The sequence below is a fragment of the Athene cunicularia genome, assembly GCF_003259725.1.
Source record: "Athene cunicularia isolate RWA chromosome 3 unlocalized genomic scaffold, athCun1 chr3_part1, whole genome shotgun sequence".
In the NCBI taxonomy this organism is placed as follows: domain Eukaryota; kingdom Metazoa; phylum Chordata; class Aves; order Strigiformes; family Strigidae; genus Athene; species Athene cunicularia.
Window position 1 is genome coordinate 44,594,941 of NW_020799097.1, and position 24,923 is coordinate 44,619,863.

Genomic DNA, 24,923 nt, shown 5'->3' on the forward strand with positions numbered 1-24,923 from the left:
GTAAGCATGCACTGTAATCAGTTTATTACCACAGCCTTTCTAATACAGTCCTACTGATGACTCATCTGTACAAAGAACAACCACAAACATTTTCTTCATGAGACAGACTTTTCACAGCTTGAGGAGTCTTTTAGAAGCCAGGGAGAAAGCAAAACACTGGTCTCCCTGGAAGAAGTCTTTCAGTCATAAGCAGTTTGGCAAATGTAGACTCCACATACTGAAATGGACATCCACTGCTGTATCCAGTATCTATTACTGGTTTAACTGGTTTTTCTTTCTACATCACAACAATCACACTCTTTATAGTAAATCAAAGACATTTCTTGTCTTTTGATAAAGTTTCAAATACTTAGTGAAACTATTGTGTAGCAGCTCTGCAAACAGAGCTTGTCAAAATACATCTGTATGTTTAGCACTGACCTGCTAAATCCAGAAACAGAGATGGCTCCCCTGTTTCCAGTCCAAGATAAATTCAGCCACTGGATGAGAGTGCAGCGAGACTGAAGGTATTCCAGAGATGTGTCATTAATCCTTGCCCAGTAAGGTTGTAAACTGAGATGAATGTACTGTAGAGGATCACAGCAATGTTGATATAGTAGCTTACAAGTTTGCGCTAGTCTACACAAGTCTGGTACTGTAAGATGACTCAAAATCAACTGGATGAGCTATATTAAAAACAAAAAAAAAAGTCACAAATGGTCATATAGCACTTGAAATGTTAAGGAAAAACTGCAAAGGAATAAGAAAGATCCTCTAACTTCAAAGAAAAGTAAATCTTTTTACTTATAAGTAACTTCTCAAATAAATCATTGATTAACTATTAAATAGGACTGCACTGCCTTCTCAATTTGACAACATTAAACAAGAATGGAAAAAGTAGATCAGCATATGAAAATGACAGGAAGCTTTCATATTAGAAGTTTCTTTACCCATGCTAATTTAAACAGTGATATATATGTAAACACTATGTTTACATATATCACTTCACAATGTCTACACTGTCGTTGATCAGAACACTGAATTGTCATCCTCTTTCTTCGGATTTGCTTTTTAAAATGGTAGCATTTTTGCACAGTACATGGAAACACCATACCATGTTCCAGTTTCCTCACACCTTGAGCTGATTTCAGATTTATTCCTCTACCCTCTTGCTTTTTAAAAAAAAAATAAAAAAATCAGTATTTCATCTTCTACCTTATATCCTCTCTCATCCATGCTGGACTATACAACTAGGTAAAAATTCCAACATGTTCAGATCTTCTTTTACAAAGTAATCTCTTTGTTGCTGTAATACTTTGAGAGAATTTCTGTTCTAGGCCAGAATCAAATATGAAAGGCAAAGCCCCCTTCTACCTTTATCAGACTGAATCATCTCAGCTTCAGAATGAAACCACCATACGTGTTTTTGTAATGACTTATGTCACTCAGAAATTAAGAAATACACTTCATCTCCTATCATGTTGTGTTTTCCTTCCTAAAGGAAGATCACCACACAGACACATAAATACTCACTTTAGAAAATACAAAAAAGCTCCACAAAAAAAAAATCTTTTGGCTTAGAAACTGAGAGAAAAACACACTGAAAAAATGAAATCTAAAAATTAATGTTTACCAGGGCTGTCTTTAACAGTTATAAGCACCTGTCCTCAAGTTATATAACCAAAACTGACTAAGTATTTTCAAGCAGAGTGGGACACAATAACTTGCTGAAATGAATCAGTGTAAATTAAAAAAACCCCAAACAAACAACAACAAAAACCACACAAATCATCTTAAACTGAAGAGTCCTGTGGCCCTTTCAAAATACCATGTTTCATTTTAATGTTTTATAAGGATTCGTAAGACAAACCCGCCAAAAATCAGAATAAAATGCTTGACATAAAATGAAAATGAAGCTTTTTGTGAGATCCAAACAGATTGCATTTCCAGTGTACCAGTTTATTATGCAGCTAGCTTCCGCCTCCCCTCCTCCCCCCTTCATTTTTGAAAGAGAAGAAATAAGAAAACAATCCAACTTCCTGCAAAATGAAAAATGTTACTTCCTACTCAGCTCCAGATTTAGTATTTGGATTTCAAACACGATTTACGACTCTTCAGAAAATTCAACTTCAACTCCAGTGCCAAAATAGAGTGTTTGCATATACTCCAGTTTCTCTCAAAGCTTGATTTCAACCCTTCCCTCCTCCTTGCTCCTCCTTTCCCCTAAAAACAGCTTGGGCTTTTTGTCTCTGCAGGTGCCTGGAACTCTCACCTCAGTTTGATAAAGAGAATCTGTGTAGACATTGCAATGTGACAGCAACATATATAAAAAAAAAAAAGCATATATAATAACTGCAGTTAATATACTATCATCAACAAAATTTGCTCCCAACTGACATTTAGGTTGTTGACATTTTGGTATCTGAGAAAGAGCAAAATAGCTAGGAGCTAACATAGATGTAATCCCAATTTAGTTATCTTGATTTTGGTTTGGCTCAAATCCATACTTCAGCTTAAAAGTTGCTTAACACAGTTTTGTCATTCTAATAGTAGATACCTAAACATATACCTATTTTTTTAAGACCATCAATTAACTTCAAATAATTTTAAATATTCTGACAGCTTCAAACTATTTTGTAGTCTTTCAGCGATTCCACACTATGCAAGCCACCTAAATACCTATTTTAAGAATGTCTCTCTCCTTAGATTTTTCCCATGCTTATTTAGTAAGTCTTCTAGAGCAGAGAGCTCAGCGATAAAGGCTGCACAGCTAGCTAAATTTATGTCCACAATGTGGTGCAATAATGTCTGATAAAAACAAAGTAATACAAATTTTGTTCAATGGAAAAAAAAAAAGTTATTTTGTAACTTGTGAGCAGTAAAGATAATGGTGAATGACACTATAAATGCCTTGTCAGTGTCCCTCCACACTAACTGATGACTTCAATGAGTACTTCATAACATAGAGCATGTTGCAATCTTTTCACACCTGAGATGAAATCTCTTATCACGTGAACATCTTAATCAGAAAAAATAATCTTTCTTTATTTGTTAGTGAAATTATACTACTTCATCTAGAATGAAAAAAATACAATGAAATTTCACTACTGTGACATTAAGATACAAACTGCTTTTTTTCAGGCTTTTGATTGAACAAAAATAACAGGTTCCAAACCTACAGGCTAATATCCATTAATCACCATTAGTCTGGAATCTAGTGTCTGTCAGAAATTTGGTTTTTATGTATGTGTATCCTAGCATAAAGTACAATTTGATACCATAATAAGTATGTGACATGATGTGCTGTATTGTGCTATGCCATGTTCATGGTGATTCCAAGAATGCTGCAGAATTATTTGCTTTGAAAACTAATTTTATAACATAGTTTCTCACAAACAGCTGGTTTTACTCTGCATTTATAAAAAATTACGCAACCATTATTGTTTTACACTTTCTTATAACATCAGTAAAAAACACCCTAGATTATTGGAAAAGCAATACAAAGGAGTATAAAGAAGAAAACAAAATATAATTTATAAAACACCAATTGTCTTTTTAAGTTACGATGGACCAAAAGTACAAAAGTACCTTCTCTCCTACTTCCAGGGCAAACATGGCACATAATAGCAGTAGAGATGCAGCAAGATCAACACCCACTGCAATGAGAACTTCCAAAAACTGGAGGTTTCCAAATCACAACTCTCCACAATTCAACAAATGGCAGTATACAAATTCATTGTGTGGTATTTGAGCACAAAAATTATCCTGATTCGTAACTGATGCGTGTGTGTTTTATCATCATAGTCCCTGATTGCAGCATCTTATATATACACATATATTGTGAATTATCAATTAAAAAATATAGCATCTTAAAAAAACAGACATCCCACCCATTGCAAAGTTCACTTATTAGCTCAGACAGGATCTCCATCACACTCTTAAATACACGTGGTAAAACTTTACCAATGGCATAGCTACTAATAGTACTTACCTATCCAAAAGCTTCTCTAGCATTTTTTAAGCTTTTTTTGCTGACTAACAGCAAGCAATAACTATTTGTAACAAATAAAATACTTTCTGTGACTAGAACATAATAATGTAGAACTTGCTTTGGTCAGAAAATAATGCTTGGACACTGGTCAAACCTAGAATATCTGCACTTTTTACAGATTTCCTCTTTCAGTTCTTCAACATGAGTCCAATATGAAAATACGTTGGCCTATACAAACCACTCATTCAGAAACATGCAAACAAATGACTTGCAATTTTTTTTCATTCTGCAGCTAGAACTGCCACAGCTTGGACTCTAATTAGAATTGATACTAAGACATGTTCAGATAAAGGACAAAGGATATGTGCACAAAAAGGCAAAGAGAGAAGGCAGGAAGGAGAGGATGGTATTCTTGGGCTTCTGACATTTCCCCAAAATAGTTTAAGAGAACACAGTCCTTAGCTCCATGATCCTATAGTTTGCAGCAGCAAATACATACACGTTTAATAGTCCACATGTAAGTGGATCTTGCAACTGCTTCACAGAACACAACCATTTAAAAAGTCTCTCTTTCCTATATTCCACTCTGCTTTGGCAGAGCGGGCTTTACATCACCAGGCTATAGGTTCTGATACTCTCAGCAATGGAAGGCTGTAAAGGCTTTAAGCCCCTTCCTGAGTCAACGAACAGAAAAGGATCCTACTGACAGACTGCACAATCAAGTAACTGAAACTCCAGGGGGGCTAAAGCTGGAGAGATCTTCTCCATGTGCCATTGTTCAGAGTCTAGTCTGCTGTAGCAACTGGAAGTGTACTGGCTATTATCTGAAGGAAATCTTGTGCCATATAGTTATTAGCTGTTAAGACAGCTTTTAAGACCCTCATGAGTTTCTCTTTCCAAAGAGAGGCATAAAATCTTGCTGATCTGAAAGCCTACAAATATTTGTTCTGGAAAGATATAAGTAGTTTACTGTTGAGGGAAAAAAGTGTATGACACTTAAAAAATGCTCATACTTATTGCTTCGACTCTTCTAAGTATCATTTAAGGGATGCAGATCTTACATTCAAGACCCATTTTCCCAGAACATAGGTGCCAAATCCACATTTAGCGGTGAATTTCACTTCCCCAGTAGACATGAACAGCTCATAAATCTTGTAGGCAGCTTTAGGAAAAATTGGCTTCAAGGAATGACAAAGATGTTGTATTTTTTGTATCGAAATTTATATTAAAAAAAAAAATCTTTTGGACAGCAGCATGCAGTATTTCTCCTGACTCTTCTCTATGGAGAACAAAAGTTAGGTTCGTGGTACCTGGCACATCTTGGTGAGTCTCAGACTGCACAACAGGTATGTTGTGGCAGGTATTCTTCACCTTTCTCACAGGCTTTTAATTTGTTCAGGCCTTCAGGTCTCAAACATTCCTGCAAAGTCTGCTAGGACTAAGGCCTTCCCCCTTCCACTTTACAAGCAGTACAAGTTAGTCAAAGGTAACTGGGAAGACAGACAAGGATATGAAGCGTCTCCTAGAAAATCCTCCTAGAAAAAAGGTAGTTCTGGTGAACAGATGATAGTATAAGTACTTCATAGCTACTAACTGCTGGTTAACACTGTCCATGAGCAGGGAAGTAAAATTCTCTCACCTAGTTCATCCAAGATATCACACTTTCTTCTAAGGAAATCTGTGCCCCAGGAGTTGAGCATTTTTCTCTTTTGCTGGCAGGAGCACTCTGGACTCTTAAAATGTTTTTAGAGCTCACACTGCAGCCATTCCTAATGTCATTCTGAATAACAACACAGTCTATGAAAGGATAGTCTATGAAAGTTTCAGAAAGAAAATGAAGGTAAAACAAAGGCTAGAGGAACTGCTGCTTAAGATTAGCACAGAAGACTATTCAGCCTGTGTATTTTGTGAATTATGGAGGGTAGTATGAAAAAACCTGAAATAGCTCAAAGAATAGGCATATGTATGAAGACTAAGGACAGTTAAACGTTCACAGTCAACACAAACATATAAAAAGATACAGTTTTTCATGTAATGTATCAATCAAAACTGGAAGGAATCAGCAGTTGCCTTACTTCATCATTACAAGGTTCGAACACTTCCCAGAAAAATCTGACACTTGTCAGTCTTGAAAACAGTGTGCACAGTACTGTTCCCATATCTGATGCAGTAAAAAAAGGTCTTACTACTAAGTACAACATTTTTGTTGTTCTGATACCCAAACTTTCCAGCTGGACTAAGAAAGCAGGAGACAGGGATTTCTAGTATTATAAAACCAGTCCAGAATTAATGTTTTGTAGTTTTCTGATAAATATTCCACCCATATTTTCAATTTCTTTAAATCAAAACAGAAGAAAAAAAATGTGCTTGGTACTGATAGACCATATAAATGCATTAATGAAACCAAACATGTTAAAAAATGGATAAAAAAGGAAGCAAACAGGAAAGCAGAAAAGCACAATAAAGTACGTGGAGGCAGAAGTTCACAGGAGTATCAAATACTTTCTAAATTATAACGTTAATACATATAATCATGGAACAGAAAAGAGATTAATCAATCTCTCTGGTAGTCTACTGTACTACAAATCAATTTATCCAGCCTTTTCAAACTACACTTCCAAAATTTAAATCAAGTTTTCTCTATAATTAATTTCTTTGAATGACTAAAACCAACACATTTTCAAATTTTCAAACAGTGATACGTTTTAAGATGTTCTTGAATCAACTGCACCTTTGCATATGCAAAGTACTTACTTTACCTCAGCACTGACAGTAAAATATATTAAACACTATATGGACTCTGGGGAAAAAAACACCACTAGAGCTAACTCGGGATGAAGTTACTATCCTCATTTATTATTCCACTTCCGAAGAGAAGATAAATACACAGGAGGATGGAGAGAGCTGTTACATTCTCTTCCTCTCTTTCTTCTTTCCAAGCACAGCAAACTTCTGCAGGTTACTAGGGCACATGGTCACCCAACCATGGCCTTCACATGCCCAACTGGGGTAGAGACAGAAGATGTGACAAAACCAAAATACCATTTGATTAAATCATGTATTTCTGAAAATGCCCTGCAATCTGTGACAGCATCTCCCACCATCCTCCCTTCGCTTTCAAAAGCGAGTTTGAATCAAGCCTTTAAGCATTTGATGAGTTACCGCAGTAAAACACCAGCTTCTTTTGCCAGACTGCAGTACACTGAAGAGCAGGAACAATCATGTCTCTGTCCAAGTCCAGAGGTCTGACAGGCAAGTAAAGGCTCTCTTCCACTATGTGCAAACTCAGTTTATTTCAGGAGAGGTGAAGCTGATTATTTCATGTCTCATTTCTTACTCTAGCTAGGGTACTACCCTCCATAAATGACTACATCCCACTGAGAATTTTCTGGCCTGCACACAATGTTCAGCAATCATACTTCACAACCTCATTATACTGGAAATTACAGGAAAGAAAATATTTATCTACACAGACTCTGAGCACACTTGCTACTGCCCCACTGCCAGGGGATATGAAAGGAGTTTCCTCACAACTGTTTTCTGTGCTAATGATAGAACAAAAAGTAGCAAACATCAAATCAAGGCAGAAGTCCAGCTATAACACTTTTCACCCGCACTATGAATCAGAACTTAACTGGATGGAAGCAGCTTACTTCATAATGAGATGAAAATTTTATGGGAGTTTCAAGAACAAAGTTGTGGGGTTTTGTAAGAGCGATAACAGAAAAAGTAACTTTTAGCCTGTTACAAATTTTTTCCACTCCCAGATCTTGGTTCTATCTTTTCATATCTCTTTTACACATCATCTTTATCAAGCACAAGGACTAAAACTGCTGGAAAACTGCCAGAAACTTCTAAATTCAACAGCTAGAAATTCAAGGCTAGAATAACTGGTGTAAAAACTGTTGTGTGAGTGGACAGATTCTTGAGAAATAAAAGTGCAATAACTATGTAAATACCAGCTAATCAGTTTGCTAATATCCATCCATGGAAGTAGTCAGATTCACATAATTCAGGCATAACTATACAGTAACCACAAAAGATTCACAAAGGAATGCAGAACTCTAAACTGGAAGAAAAATAGTCTTGACCAGTACCCTATAAAGCACCTTTGCACCCTTGACAATCAAAGCAAATACACCAAGTATAAACATGCTTTTTGTACCTCATAAGGCAGTTTATCAAAATATCCGTTAGTTGGCCATTCCCTGAGGGTAACAATGCTGAACTGTTTATTAAGGGTGTCCATTCCACAGCCGTATTTCTCTTCATCCTCATCTTCATCAATATCGTTCATGTCAATCATCGAAGTCTTAAGTGAAAGTACAGGTCTCTCTTTCACACCATGTAGTACTACAGCATCCAATTCAGTGTAATAATCAAGAAGAGAGCTGTTCACTTCCAGTCGGATTAAGTTTGTGGGAAAGTTTATCTGTTTGATACAAGGTGTGAATTGACGAGCCTGAGGACCATTCACCTTTGTAGGTGCCTCGGACCAAAGGATTTCCCATCTGCGAAAGAAAAATTGCACACACAGACAGTATAAAGATTAAAATCAAAATTACTAAAGCAATTCCTGAACACAGTAAGAGTGCTTCTGTCAGAAGTATTAAACAAGTGAGAAGAGTGGTTTAAAAAACAGTGAAAATTATGTTTCCCCTAGATTGGGTAAATATCCTAAGGATTAATTTAACATGGCACACTAATGCATGACCTCTACATATATTCTCTGCATTCCTAACAAAACAAGCTGTATTCTCATAGTCACACACTTGTGTTAGAGTACTGTTATTTATGCACAAGTTGTTCTAACATCTCACAGGTAAGGCAATCGTAACAAATGGATTACAGATGTCTTTACAGCGATGGCATGTTAGTGTAAGTATGCAGGGAACAGTCTTGCCATGTAACCCAAACATACAGGCAGCTAACCTCTCTTATTTCCCACAAAAGGTTTTCACAAAAAATAATTACATCAAAAACACCCCCACAGCTCAGATTCTTTAACATCAAACCTGTTTAAACTGCAGCACTGCAAATTATTTAAAGAATAATCTAAACTTTGTTTGTCTAGGCAAGCAAACTATTCTTTTTAAAAGTAATTCACTGTCAAATTACCAAAGAAAATAGAATCTTCAAGTCATTTCTGAAAGGGTCCTTTGCAAAAAAATATTACAGTTTCCAAACTGCTAAACTGAGAAGTTTTTCTCCTCTTTGGTCCAGTGATAGAAGGAGGTTCAGGGCATGCACAGAACTTCCATACATTAATCCTTACTTCCACACACAGACATCAAATCTCCTCCAGTAAATGACAGCAAAACTTGCTGCCAACTGAGTAATCTGGAGAATCAAGTCTTAGGTCTTCAATGCTCCCAAACTTGCCAAAAGGCCTGAAAACAGAAACATGTTCTTTTTATCTGCATGGGTCCTCATCCAGTCAATGGATTTTAGAGGGCCTTCAGTAACTGAAGCGCATCTTTTCCTCCCTCAAGCTAATTAATTCCTCAAGAAGGAAGCCTTCAGCAGCACTGCTGTTACTCCCTTTGACAGTACACTTACAGCGATCTGTGTCCCATGGGTATAACCCAGACACTTCCATACTTACTTCATCTCTTCCCAATCACCCCAGTCCCAGCTTCAAGGATTTCTCTCAGGCTACTTGTCCTGTTACATGCATCACAAACGCTGTATCTGCTCCTCAGTACCTCGCATCTCTGCTTTCCCTAACACATACCACTACTCTGAACTTACAAGTATTGCTCAACACTGACACGTACTGCAAAACACACAGGGGAAAAAAAAAATTTAAAAAGATCAAACATGCTTTATTTTCCAGAAACAAATGCTCAAACTTTGGTCATCATGACAGAAAGTAGCATACACAAGGACTTTCATTAAAACATAGCAAACTATAAATAAAGCTTAGAAGTATTTTCTACTATTTCTACTATTTCCAGGATAGGAAAATTAATCTATATCAACTGAAATTTCCATTTCACAATGGACATTTTCAGATATGCACAGGTAAATTTTCCTATCCTACACCATGCCACTCTCCACAAATACCTTACAGTAGAATAGGAAGCCTGCAGAAGTCTTCTGTCAAAGGAAAAAAAAAAGTCATGAACTAAAAACAAACATGCAGGACTGGTGAATATATGGCACACCAGAAAGTACCAACATAGGACAGTGGACAACTCTACCCTAAGTTTAACAGTTCTTAGGAGAGACTTATTACTAAGATTTAATTAATTTAGGAAATGAATGTCAACTTATGGCAAAAAGTAACAGATGTAGTTCCACTGTCACGCCCTCTCACACAGGTCGATTCCCTAAGCAAATACTTAATGTTGGCAATGCACATGACCTTTCCTGAACACATCCAGATCACCGTCTGACATTTTGCTTAGACTCTTTCATATACCCACCCAAACTATCCTTAGGGAACTCAAGGCTATTTTTTCACTAATTTAGCACATGCTAAATTAGTGAAAAACTCAGTACATCAACTTCTAACAGAATGTGTCTCAGTTGTTGACTTCTCTTTTGGTGCCCTGGAGAGAGGATTACCTAGCAGTTGCAGAGCTCTGGAAAAAAATAATGCAACTGGAGGTCTAGGTTCATCAAATTGCAGAGCAATAACCTCCTTCAGCAAGCAGTGTCTCTAGTATCCATTCTTTGCAATAAGGAAAGACACACAGCTTAACTTTACAATCTTGTGAAACTCCACATCAAATACCAAGCACTGATGAACAAGACTGCTGACTGTTTTCCGCTGCCGTTGTCACACTGTTGTAAACAGCCCCCCAATCTAACTTTAAATGAGTTAACTGTTGGTTTATCTAGAATACCTCAAGTCTATCAGGTTGATTTGATGTTCTCTGAGTTTGTGGCACCACACACAGGAACAGGCCATAGCAATTGTTCTGAGTCAGCACTGGTAAATTCTTGCTGAGTGTAGGCATACTCTTAATACACACATTACTACAACTGGAATTGGTCTCTTCCTCTAGGATCACCACTTTGACACTTAAACGGGCTACATGTAATGTGAATGGGAGTAAAGACTCCACAGCTGGAAATGGATCACAAAAAAGTCTAAATTTCCAAGAGGCTACAGTAAAAAACACATTTTTTCTGTTCTGGAGCATTTTTTTGTTACGGTCAGCCATTTCAAAATCATTCAAAAGAAAAGGCATTTTGACAGTCAGTTCTGTTTTGAGGGTGTGTACCAAAATCAGCTTCCTTAATAAGGTTGCCTGTATTTGTTCCAAGCTTAAGATGCTCAATAAACTGTTTAACCCAAAACAAAAAGAAATTGAATCCCAAAAGACACCTATAAAGAAGTCAAGGGAATTCTCCCCACCACCTAAACCCTTTGAGTTAATTAGGTAGCTCTCACAAAATAAAGCAGAATCAAATGACTGATGGTAGGACACTGTTTGTCTTCAAGTCTTGCAGGTATACAGTAACAGCTGATCAAATGTGTTGCAAAGAGAGTGCAATAAGAAGGTTTCACCAGCAATGTGCTAGAAAGCCTCAGTACACTGCCATGCAAAGCCTGAATGAGAGGCAGTAATATGTAGTATTTTCTCCAGTGATTGAAGAAAATGAGGACTTTGAGTGAAGTTTTTCCATTCAGCTTTAATGGACTCAGTTTTTCCATTAGATTTCTCTCTACTTCATGAAGATAGTCAGGAACTCATTCTGTTCAGATTTCTGATACTATAGGTTCCATTCACCTACGTGGAAAAAAAATTTCCCATTCTCCTTTCCTCACCGTGAAGGAAAATACAGTCTAATGACTTTTAGGCTGAGAAACATACTTGTAAGGTTTGTGTCATATGAGAGCACACATTTAGTGCTTGTTTAATTTTCTGTTGATCTAAAGCTGTTGGAACGGTTTTTAATGGCTAAGATGATGCCTGAGTAGACCTGGCTAGTTCTGAAGAAAATATATAAGAAAGGTTCTTTGGAAAAGTGGGTTCTAGGAAAAGTAATCAGATTTCTCTCCAGCAAGACAAGATGAAACTTCACCTGCAATCTGTTGAGTTTTCTTGCATTGTAAAATTGAGATTGGTGTAGAAAGTGAATAAAGCACTACATACAACTCAAGCACTACATACAACTCAAGCACAAAAAATAAATACCCTGTTCTGAGAAACTTACAGCTGTGTTAAAAGCCAAAAGGCGGCAAAATTTCAGATAGGCAAACAAGGAGAACATAAGGAAAGTCAGAGAATAATACGACTACATCTTTGCTGAGATTGCAACTTCTGCAACAATTATAATCATGATATGTGATTATAATACATCCCATCTGCTCTTATCCAAGCAAGTGCTCTGTAAATAATCTCTAAGCTACCTACAAGAAAACATCTCCTGCCTGCTAACATGCCAGGGATGCTTCAGCATGCTAAGTTCAACATAACCTGGAAAGTGCACCCCAGCCACAGCTGTTTGTTCATAAATACAACTGGCAGGGAAGACTGATCATGAGAACAATCTTAGAACCATTCAGATCAAGGCGATAAACAGAGTTCACAGCAGTCTAATTAGTATGTGGGAATACGCAGCAGATTTCCACTTCTACTTTGAGAATTCATTTCTGAGATACCAAAGAGAGCAGACAGGACGCCAAGAAAAAATAGCAAAACATCTTTCAAGTAACTGCCCTGTCCACGCGAGCTTTCTAGGGGTTTCTCAAAAATTACTGTGTCCCATGAACCCAGAATTCATTCTTCTATTGCAGTCATCTGGACAAGAAAAAGCTGTTTCCCTGAAGACGTCAAAACAAGTTATAAGTCAGGGTGCATGTGGCTAGAATTTAAGCTGTGTGTTACACATAGGTGAGATACAGCCCTGAAGGTCCCTTGTAACACTCTAATGTGTTGATGGTATCAACAGTGTTTCGGGTGACTTCATCCGAGATTCACAGGGAAGAAAAAGTAGAACGAAAGAACCATCTGAATGCCACTCTAAAAGCAAGAGACTCACAATATTTTACATTCAGTACGCTGCCTTTCCAGTATCACTCCCTTCATCAGAAGGGGAGATTTTTTTCGTCAAACATTTTGATCCCCATTCCGGCTGCCATCACACAAAACCACAACATTCCCACCTGGATTAGCATTGTATTGCTGAAGTACAATGAACTTCCTAATGGAAAGAGAGGGAGCCTTTTATTTTGTCCATCTTCCTTAGCCTGCTCCTCTGGTTGAAGCAGTTTCTGTCTCTACAGGCTTCAAGGCCTTCAGAAAGAGAAAGGAATCTCACATGCAGCAAACACCACTAAGCTAGGAAATGCTGAGCCAAGCTGCTCATCTGCAAATCAAACTCGGAATTTTACTCAAAAGAGCATCTAGCAAAATTCTAAATAACATGAAAGATATTAAATTAAATAAATGACAGGAACACACAAGGCAGAATGAAACTTCTTCCAGTCAGTCAAATGATCATGGTATCTCACCTGTGGGAAACCATCTAATCAGTGTTACACTGTGGAAAACAAAAAAACCCACCATAAAACAGTCTCCGATCTACTAAAGAAGCAATCATCACATAGCAGTAAGGACATATGCTATGAAACATCACCCCAAGCACTGCCACACATCCCAGACTAGTTAGGAATCTCTGGTTTTGAGCTTTTATACAAGCACATGAATACGTGGTGTCACTATAATGTACACGAGATAAGAGAAACTGTCAAAATTAAGTTAAAAAAAGACCACAACTGAAGAAGAACAGGGAGCAATTTTTTCTTTTATATTCCAAATTTAAAAAGCAAAGTTATTTTTGTAAAAAGAAAAAGTTGAAAAACTTCTGAAAAAATAATTTCTGACTAGAAAGCTCCTATTTAAACACACACAAACTCTCCCTGTCTGACAGCAGCTCACTATTAGGAGCATCAAAATGCTTCAAAAGGGCTGATACCAACAAAGCCATTAGGGATTCACCAAGAGTGAGCCTTCTGGGTAAATGAGGAGGAAAAAGAAACAGGAAAGAAAACATTTTTATCATTAGAGCTATAGCTTATCCATCAATCTAATCCACTATGAGAAACAAAGAAAATTCCCTTGGTTGGGTTCAGCTCACACCACTATCAGGTGTGTCATCCCCACCATACCTGTGTGCAGCTCTGCCTCTTCCACTGGAAAAAGACTCATCATTGTCAAACCTTAAGTACACAGAATGTGCACCACAGTACATTAGTATAATAATCATAGCAAAACACAATACAAGAAAGGGAGGGATTTCCTCACCATATAAAAAATGAGACTATATGATTCACCATATAAAAAATGAGACTATATGATTCAATATTTTCTTAATCTCAGATTATTAATTTTTGCTTGGATTTTCTGCACTCAGATAATTCATGTAATAAACGTGTACATGGATACTAACATATGTCAGTATAGTTTAAGAAAATACCAAACACTTCTCACCAGTCAAGGTGTGAGTGGCACTAATGAAAAGCACAAAAGGTCTCCATGTGTAAAGACAGTTTCTCTGACATTTATGATTTTTAAAAATTGTTTTATGCAGAAGAGAGTAATATAATGTCTTCTGTGTTTAAAGCAGCAAAAGATAAGAGAGTACAGAGAATCCTCAAATTGCTGGAAGCTGGCTAAAACATAATGAAAAAACTTTAAATAAACTGTCTTATTTTAAGCATTGGAATTAAGGAAAAATTACATTCAATTCTAAAAAAAATAAATGCTTATTCCCATTCCATGAAGAGCTGATCCTGCCCTCCAAAAAGACTCTGAGACAGTGTCATACAAAGCTGTAACTGTTCAGGGCACCAACAACAGAGGAATACAACTAAAGACCTTTTTCTGAACACCTGCCCAAGTCGTTCTTTGATGCAATCAAAGCATAAAGCAAACAGCAGAGCAGTACACTGGCCGACTATGTGAGCTATAGCTGTTTTTCTACAAGAATAAAGTCCTCTTGAGCAAGGACTGTGGTACATCAAGTCCTTACAGAGCTTCCTGTAGGTTAGGAGCTTTTACACACAGTGAAATCTTGGATGAACTGACATTTTAAATACTAAACAAAGGGAAAAAAGATTACTCAGTGGGACTAGTATAATCCACTAAGAATAACATTACAGCAAGTCTCAACAGACCTCCTCTCAACAGTTTTGACTCCACCATTAATTTGGCCTTTTTATATCAAAGTAAGAACTGGTGAAAAGGAACCTTTCTAATGACCTGCCCTTTATACACTGGCATTCAGAAAAAAACAGATCCAGAGTCAGCAGATAAAGTAAAGCAGCACTTTAAGGTTTTTAGGTAATAAGATGATTTAAAATTGAGCATCAAAATAGTCAGAAGAGGAAAACAAGATTCTAAATGTCCTTCAAATAACTGGGACATGACCTTTTTTAACAGAAGAAAACAGTATGGCAGTTCTTCAAGTCCAAAATATTAGTTAAACACAGAATCACCTTAGATTATCAGCAGCATCCCACCTTCAAAAAAATAATTCTTAGTTGGCATCTCAAGAGAATTTCTGGAAATGAAAACAGAGAACCGAGAACTAAAGCAAAAAAAGAGACTGCATTCTTGCAACTCTGAATATTCGCCTCATAAAGGTGACCAGATGGAGAAAAAGTACTGCACACCTCTTGTGAAGAAAGGGTTCCTTCATCTTCTCTTCAAGACACCATGAATGACATGTTTGTCTCTTTCAGAAGAAAGAAGACAAACCAAACGTGCAGCCCTGAACAGACAAGACCTGCTGAAGAAAGGTAAGCCAAAAGGAGGAAAAAAAGTCGCTCTAACACTCCTCTAGCATCAAGACTGGCAAGTACTAAAGATGAAGCACAGACAACTGGTTCTAAGGCTCCCTGAGACTGCCTTCGTTTAACCAGCAATGTTGTTAACCTAGGTAGGCAGCACAAAAGATACTCCTACCTACAAATTAAAAAGCAGGGTCCTACAGAAACTTCATCCTTTTTTATGAAGGGAAAGTCTGTGCTCTCACTCTGACAATACCCAGAGAGGAATCATAAAGCACATCCCAAAAAGCTTTATATCAGTATTTTTACTTCCATCTTTTAGCTCTCTGAACAATTTTCTTTTTCAGTACACCTTACTTAAATAGCTCCTTCAGTTAACATTTCTTGAGCTTTCCTTCAACACTTAATACATTTTTTATTTTTATGTAAAGCTCAAGAATCAAAACCTAAAGAGACGTTTTTATAAAATAACGTTACTTTATTATTCAGAATTATATCCTTGTATTGCCCTGCAGCACACTATCTTACTATTACTCTAATGCAATATTATCAACAGTTACAGAAATAATCCCTACATAAGTCTGTGCTACATTATAAAGTAGTAAAATCTGCATCATCAAATAAAGAAGTAAAATGAAAGTTCATAGGGCAGTTGGCCAAAAGTCATTTCACATTAGGTTCTAAGTTCAAAAGTCTTATAAGCTCCCTTCACCAAATACCACCCTATAAATAAGTCCTGCATTACAGTGCCAAACGCACTCTTACTTCTGAAGTTAGGCAACCTATTATTATTAGCTTGACCTATCACTGTTCCTTGAATTCGGATGTTTACTTTAGAGCTATACAGTGTGTATACTCATTAGAGTCTGAAAAACAGACAACTGCACTAAACAACAAGAGAAAACAGAATCACACAGGACCGTACGACTGGGAATTTTAGAATAATAGTAAGAATCATCACACTGGCAATTTTGAATATGTAACATGACATCTGATTTTCTAGGACTTTTTGAATAAACAGCAATGGCCTAGTATTAGGAATCATGGGATACCAAGTTAGACGTAAAAGTATACTTTTTAGCTGTGCCTGTAAAGACCAGGACAGGGAAAAAAAAACAGCATCCAAGCTAACACTGCTTACACCGCCAAAGCATGCACTTTAAAGGAATATAGTATTTGTTGGCAAATTATTTTCCACAGGATACATGTTGTTAAGTCTTTTTTCTTTCAGTTCTCCTTTCCTTTATGGGTTTAATCTCTTCTTGATGTATATGGAATACTTTGATTGCATATACTGACAGCTTTTCCCAATGTTTACCCCACTATGTGCTATTTAAGCTGCACTTTCTCCTTCCATTTATTCACCTCCTCTCTAAGAGCCTCATACTTCATAAACAGTGTTCTTTATTATCTTACCATTCCCCAGGTTCCCATCTTACTCCCCCGCCCCTCCCCCCCGAATTTCATCAGAAGTTGGAGGAAAACCAACAGGATCATTTAGTCTATGAAGCAAGGGTAAAAGTGAAGTGTTGCTCACACCCTTTGATCAGACCAAAAATAAAAGATCAGACAAATGGCATCACCTTTTGTCCCACTATTCTGTTCTGGTTTTGGCTTCATTTCCATATCAACAGCTATAGTACCTGATTGTACTATACATACAACATAAAGCATGTAGAGAGAAGAAAGAGTTTATGGCTACTTGAATGATGATACAGCAACCATGACTCCTCAGCCTCTTCTAACCAGTTTGTTTTTCTTATTGGAAAAAGAGAACAACTCAGAACTATCATTTCAAAAGTGATTTTTTGTACATACATAATAACTATAGCTCATAAAAATTCCAACACAAAAATTATCATTACACAAATCTGGTATTAGGATCTGCATTAATTCCTATTAAAATCTACATCTCTGAACTTACTATAAAAACAAGCCACAACAGTTTTGAAAACATGCAGAAATACAGAAAATGTTATTGGGTCAGATACAAAACAAAGAAATACTAGGAAGTAAAGGTCACTAAACAGAATCACTTGTAGCATTTAACATCTCAGAAGCAAGCATACAGGAGAGAAAAAAAATTACCTTACTTCAGCTGGTGGATTTTGTGAGTAAGGATTTGCAGAGCATGCCAAAATCCTGACTACAGCTCCAGGATGATATGTTTCCAGAATGTGCACTGCAGTGGGATACACAGGTTCCTCAAAAGCGAGTTCCACGTAGTCCTGGCTACAGAAGGTGGGTGGTGTCCTCTTGAACGGCAGCCGAGCACTCGGGCAACGGTCCCACCAGGTCCCGTAAGTTCGAAAGACAGCAGTTTGAGTGAAGTCACCGGAACTAGGGTACACGTTTGGAATACCTGCTAAATTCCACATGGTATATGACATGCTGTTTTCACTGCCATAGTGAGAGCTGAAATCCAACACTTCTTTGGCATACTGAACTATTTCAACATTGATAGGTAAGGCTCGGGTGTTTGATTCAATAGCCCTCCGGCTGTTCATTTCTCCTCTTGATGCTGTCCTAGCTCGGCGCCGAAGGCACATATAGTAAAACATGCTCAGAACTGTTAACATGGGAAACACTGGTGACATCTAGATACGACTCAGGAAGATGCAAAAGGTCAGGAGTCCTTTATAAGGTGCATTAGCTGCTTGTGATGTTTTGGAAAAGAGCTGATAAAACATAATGAATAGAGTGAGCAGATAAAACATTCTTTGAAAGCAAAGTATACTCTTTCAAATACCTCTTAAAGTACTGCTACTAAAACATTAATAAACTACTATATTTTAAGACAATTATTCAGTTGGAGGCTAATAAGTGTGGCTTCTCATTTACTGTGTTTAAAACCAGAAAGTACTATGAAGAAACATTAGGCAAAACTAGCCCTCAAGCAACAAAAAGACTAATGGTTAAATTAAGCATTATTTTCAGGGATTTATTAAGAGACAAAAATCTTGCACTGACTTAACGAAATTAAATCAAGTGTGAAATTAAATCTGGCCCTTGCAGTAAACAACTGTAGAAGAGTATCTGAAGGTACAGCTAAAATTATCCATAGCGTAGTTTTGAAATACTTCAACTAAAACTTACTTCTAAACAAAGTACTCAGGTACCTAGTCAGGCTGCAGCAGTATAGATTGACAAAACTTGAGTTACTTCACTGCTTATATTTTGCAGTAAGACTGCTCCCAGACCCAAGTTATCTTATTTAAAGCTAGCTCAAGGATATCTACGTTATATATAATCCGGAGAGTAAATACACCCTTCAAAGACAGCTCACACAGAAAGCTGGACAGCTACTCCAGTAAACTGTCTCCTCTAATTTGTTCCCATAATTTGTGAATGATTTTAAGAGTGAAAAAAGCAAGCTTTGGGCAGTTAATCTAAACCAAAACTTATCCCACTGCTTCCTGTATCAGAGACTAGCCTGAAACAGACTCATAAAATACTATCTTTACCCTTTGAAGTTGTCCATGACAGCATTCACCAATGATAGAAGGGCCACCAGCCTCCTGAAGGATGCTCAGAATTCATTACATCATCATCTTCCTTTAAGCCAAGCAACAAAGTAAGTCTTCAAGAGAGTCCTGGCATCAGAAGCAGAAGTCCTTATAGAAAGCATTTTACTTCTGATAAGAGAAAACATTTTCATTTATGTAACAATTCAGTTAAACACAAAATGTACTAGATCTGCATACTGCCAGGCCACCTAAAAAATCAACACAAAACATACTAATAATTAAGGATACCAATGTGTTTTACACCACCTAAACCAAAACACAAGTAAAACAAGCAAGTAGGTTTAGGAATTTGAAAAAGCCAAATTAAAGGTAAGTCTCTTTACTGAAGTTTTCTATCTACAACAGTGAAGAAATATTTATAGCTGAATGCTGTCTTCAGGACACAGAAAGGCTGTATCATATTCCCTACTAATAAAGATTATCTTACATACACTCGTACCATATTTAGCCACTGCTCCATACCTGCATGATGTAAACCGTTAGATTTACCAACACACAAGGAAACATGAAACATATTCTGATTTCTGCTAGCAGTACACAACACACTTGAGCAATAACACAGCACTCCTGAATTCACAGCCTGCAGTACCACAAACTTTCTCACAAACTGGCCTTCCGATTAGTTTGTTCATGAGCTTTACTAGGAAACAATAAGGAGCAACGTCCTTAACCTGTTAAAGGGCCAAAACAAGGTTGACTAAGCAGTTTCTTCAACAGCCTATACTGGAGTTGCATACTGTGGTAATCACTGAACCAAGAGAGGTGACTCTTCTACTACAGAAGACACATCAAACACGACACCTCACATTGCCTGGCTGACAAACCACACATTTAATGTTTGCGGTGGGTATAAGTGAGGCCATTCTTTACAGAGTTTTTGGAAACATAACCATAAAGTAGGGTAAATAATTAAACAAATGAAGATGAACCAAAGTGACTTTTGTATGCCTCTATATAAATCCACCATGCGTGTTTCTTGGGTAAACTGCTTGTTTCCCATGCTCACAAAATGCACACAGATGTACAAACAGCTCTTTCGCTTGAACGCTGCCAACAAGAAGGTGCTTGTGGTAACAGATAAGGACAGGCTGCACTATTTGACCCTCTTACTCGTGACAGTAAGAAAGTTTACTAACGAAGCGTTCACTTCTCACTTTCTTGCCTCTTCTATTATTAGCTTTTTGTTTAGTTCCTGTCCTTCATTCAGTTTCACATGTTGACATAGATGTCAACAACATGAATTACTCCTGACATTTGGTGCAGAAGGGAATGCATAAGACAATATGCTGGATCCACTTTAAGCTCCCCTGGAATGCCAAAACCCAATAATGTCACATTTCCCCCAAACATCCTGTTGAACCACCTTTTAGAAAAGGCACTGGAAAAAGGCAGAACAACCCCCAATCTCTCCACCTTAAAAAAAACACCCAAAAAAAACCAACCAACCCTGACTCCAAACTGAAAATTGTTATTTTATCTTTTCCATGTGGAGCTGCTGTAAGATATAGAGTGAAGATTACAAATAGATTCTCCTTCTGGATTTTTTCCCTCTGAAAAAGAAAAATCTATTTACAGAATATGCCAACAGACATTAAACTTCAACAAACTTACTGCTGTCAGGCCCTGGAATCATGTGTAGACCAGCATATACATCAGCTTCTGACTCAAAATTTCACTGATTAACATGGTTTGAAGGCTGCTCCATGGAAATTATGGCTTTACAGAGCCCGATTTTAAGAATCATTCAGCTGGGGTGCTTCAAGATCAGGAGTGAATTGCTTATCTCACATGCACATCCTATACAACTTAACAACTGCACTGCAAACTCCAGGCATCCTCTGGCCACAGCCTGGAGGTCTTACAGCGCTGTTGTAAAACCCAGCTGGTGCTCCCTATCAGCTTGTCAAAGAGCAGCGTAACCACTGGCTGGTTCAGAGCTGTACATCAACTAGCTGGGTGGTTTAAGTCAGGCCTAACAGAGCAGATAACTTGAAATCATGCTGCAGATTTTCCATCAGCAGAAACATTCATTTGGGTCATTGCCCTTCTACCAACTTGATTTTCATAAAACCTGTAAAAATTTGATAACCTTGACACTGATGCCACTTTGTCAATTTTGGCTGACATTGGTCAACAGGCTCTAAAGTAGGTATGAAGAAACAGGGAAGAGCGTATAGCTTTCATGAAAATGCGTTAATCTAAACAATACAAGTGGAGGTAAATTGCTTCTCAAGAGTTAAAAGCAATATAGGATTTAGTAATTTATAAAAAGCAAGAGGAAACAGAAAACTATTATAAAAGAAGGATAAATAAGCATTAGGATTACAATACAAATAGAAACTATTTTGGCATTTTAAAAGAAGCATTAAGAATTGTGAGGAGTTGAAAGAAGAAAGAAAAATTGCTCAGAAGGTTAATGGATAATAAGCCAGTGAAAGAATTACATTAAATACAGATCAGTAGGGCCAGATGATACAGAGAGATTTTTTCAGGACTACCACAGGTCAAGTTGATTTCCAATTAAAGGGATTTAACTTTAAAAAAAAAGATAAAAATGCAGACTCAGGCCTATGCAAAGCACAAAGACAGACAGCTCTGGAGCGGTTCATATACATGAAAATTTTATATGGAAAAAAAAACCCTCCCCCAAACTGCTTGATTATTTTTAAGAGACCCATTTGGGCCCATGCAACTCTATCCCCCAATCTCTGGCAGCCTCTTTGGCCTGTGGTATATTATACATTTTATTTTGTACAGGCATAATTATGCCAAAGTGGAGCTTAATAAAGGTTTCTTTTAAACGTATCTTATTATCCTCCTCCCAAGCAGCAGCCTTCTTTTCTTTGGTTTCTTTCTTCTTTTTTTTTTCTGCCAAGACACCATTAAATGGACTGAAATGGTGCTGTTGAATACCAGGACCTCCAGCAGCCACCAAAGACTAGCACAGAGGGTGTTAACCGTTCGATTAGAAACAAAAAGCTATGCGCTATGAACGTACAGTGACATTGTGAGGTGCTGTCCTATGCCTACATGTCCAGTTTGCACTTCCGGACTGGATCCCACCCTCAGTCCCTCTTGGGGCTGCCTGAGCTCTGCCCTCCCATCTCATGCCCTGCACAGACTCACCTCCCTCTGCTTCACAGCCACTGCTCCAGCCAGCACTGCATGGGGAGCCAGATGAGTCCTGGGGCTCAGCCAGCCAGATACCAATCACTCTCACAAGCAAGTGTAGTTTTCAGTCTGTTCATCTCCCCGAACCAACTCGTTGCCAGTCAACATGAAGTCAGTTCTGGCTCAAGGGGGCAGTTAAGACTGCAAGAGCCCCAGGTCAGACCAGTGCAAAGGGCCATGGAAATGTCACCTCTGGTTTTACAAGACAGACAGGACTCCAGAGAACCAGACTGTACTAGACCTGGAATAAAACTTCCCTAAGGGAGAGAGATGCTACCTTCTTTCAAAATACATTAAAGCCCATCACATTATTTACAACCTCTCCTATTCACATCATTATTTAATTGACAACATTTCAACTATATGGGCAAATCCCCTTTTTTTGTTATGATTAACCCTTCTTCCCTTGGTGCTATACACACAGAAAGCCTTCTAAGACTGTAATTCACTATTTCCTTCTTTCAAATACAACAAAACTTGATAAAGGAAAATGTCTTACAGCTTCTGTACAGATTACATGGGAACGGGTGCTAATTAAACTAAAGCATTAGATCTCTTCAGCCTTTTGCCTCTTTTTACAAGGATTTCATATACACAAATCTATCTCCCAGCTTCCAAGTAACCCATCCTGTTAATGATTATTGTACCGATTAATTTTGGTTGTTTTTGCAAACACGGGTCCCCACTATTCACAATTTCATCCCAAGAGAGCAGAAACAGGATGTAGTTACATAGTTATTCACCAACCAGACTAGTGAGAAAAGGTAAGAAATATAAAGAAAAATACAGGGGATTTGAAAGGGCTGCAAAGCGAAGTATGTGTGTAAAAACAAGTAACAGAGACATAGAAAAAAATTAATGATGGCATATTTCATCCCTGGCAACGCATGTGTTAGACAAGAGTTTGTACTACTTCAAGAGAAGCAAATGTTGTATATACAAGTCATGTAGTATACACCAGGTTTGATTTTTAAAGACAGAGAGGTAATAGTAATAATTCCTCTTTACACCAGCATTGCTAATCTCACACTTGGGAGTATTGTGGGGAGTTTTCTTTCATTCAACTATAAAAGAAACAGCAAGATTGACAAATCACAAAGAACATATAAATGAGAAAAACAATAGATTGTATTAACTCTGAAGAAAGATTAATGCAATTTAATATATGCGTCTTAAATAAAAGATGGTAAATGGGAAATCTCTTAATTATCTTTGTACATTCATGCACAGAGGGAATACTGGATCCTTACATTACAGGCCAAACCAGAATATTTTTACCACAGGTTAGCATTTCTCGCTGTTAACTACCTAGATTATACCAACAGCTACGTCCGACTTGAAACTAGAAGCTAATATTAATTAAAAATTAATAAACTCTTACAGCATACTTTAAACTCAGGCCTTACTTGCTGTGTTTCTTCCTGTAATGTGTTCTGACACTAAACCCAGCCATTTTACACATTTGCAACTTTATAAATTTACAGTTTGAAAAATTCTAGAGCCTTATGAAAATTCTATTTAAAATCTTGCCTTTGTTGCTGTCATGAGCATCAAAACATGCAAAACCTAAGAATTTCAGATTACTTCACTGATTGCCTGTTCCTTCCTGCTAGGACCAGAACTCACTGTGTGGTTTAGAGTCACAGTGGAACAGAGACTAAAGTTCTTGAGGCATCTATCACGTGCTCCAGGTGATCGACCACCCTGTCTTCTGGAGGCTGTCTTCACACGTAACAGAAATTATTTCTCAATATAGGTAAATCATCAGGTAGCCCCCGTTTAAAAATTATTAATTCTACCCAAAGCCTGAAGTCACCAGCACTTTACCAATTCATTCTGACCAACTGCCCTTCCAGCTATGGTGAAACTCTCCCCCTTATGCCAAAATATAATAGGTATATCCCCATTCAACACTACTTCCGATAAGCAATTTGTCTTCTCATTCTTCTTTCCACAGTGTTGTACTACCTCTCCATGCATGACTACTCTGTATAGCATTTACTTGCTGGTCAGCTGCCTCCTCACTGCACCGAGTGTAGCTATTAGGCCACATAGATCTCGCCACACTGTCCATTCATCAGCCTTCACTGACAATAAATAACAATTCGCGTGAAGAAGTGCCCCAAAGTGCATACCTAGGTAAATAAGTATTGCTAGTTAAACTCCTACCCTGCTTCTTCTTGTGACGGGCAACTGAGGTAACAAGGTGTAACGCGTGTAACACCGCAGGGGTCTCGCAGCAGCGGGGACACCCGTGGGGAGCCTGACGCTGCCAGAGCCGGCGAGGGCCGTGCAGGAGGCGCAGCTCAGCCCGCCTGCCCGCGCTCCGCCACCTTTGTTCGCTCCCGTGCCTGTTCCTCCCGCCCTGCCCCACCTCCGCCCGACCATCCCGCACCCCTCGGGCACACCCGCTCTCTCTCGACAGGGGCCTTCCCCTGGGGCAGGTCCCGCCAGGGCCCAGGGGCACCGGTGGGGCACCCCCACCCCCAAGCGGACGGGACCGCTG

At 38.0% G+C, this 24,923-nt stretch overlaps 1 protein-coding gene across 3 annotated transcripts in view; it reads right to left on the minus strand.

The window, feature by feature from the left end:
- Positions 1–24,759, minus strand: part of FBXL4 (F-box and leucine rich repeat protein 4) — a 59,347-nt gene extending 34,588 nt beyond the window's left edge. The window contains exons 1-5 of one of the 3 annotated variants that reach the window (XM_026844313.1): positions 24,587–24,759; positions 19,184–19,333; positions 17,808–18,397; positions 8,136–8,481; positions 421–665 (exon numbers count right to left, since the gene is read on the minus strand). In XM_026844313.1, the coding sequence (XP_026700114.1) occupies positions 421–665; positions 8,136–8,481; positions 17,808–18,316 (1,100 nt within the window). In that variant the 5' untranslated portion in view covers positions 18,317–18,397; positions 19,184–19,333; positions 24,587–24,759. Of the gene's footprint in view, positions 1–420; positions 666–8,135; positions 8,482–17,807; positions 18,398–19,183; positions 19,355–19,708; positions 21,361–24,586 lie in introns of those variants that run through there. The other 2 variants (XM_026844312.1, XM_026844311.1) reach the window with 2 other exon arrangements.
- Positions 24,760–24,923: the final 164 nt, after the last annotated feature.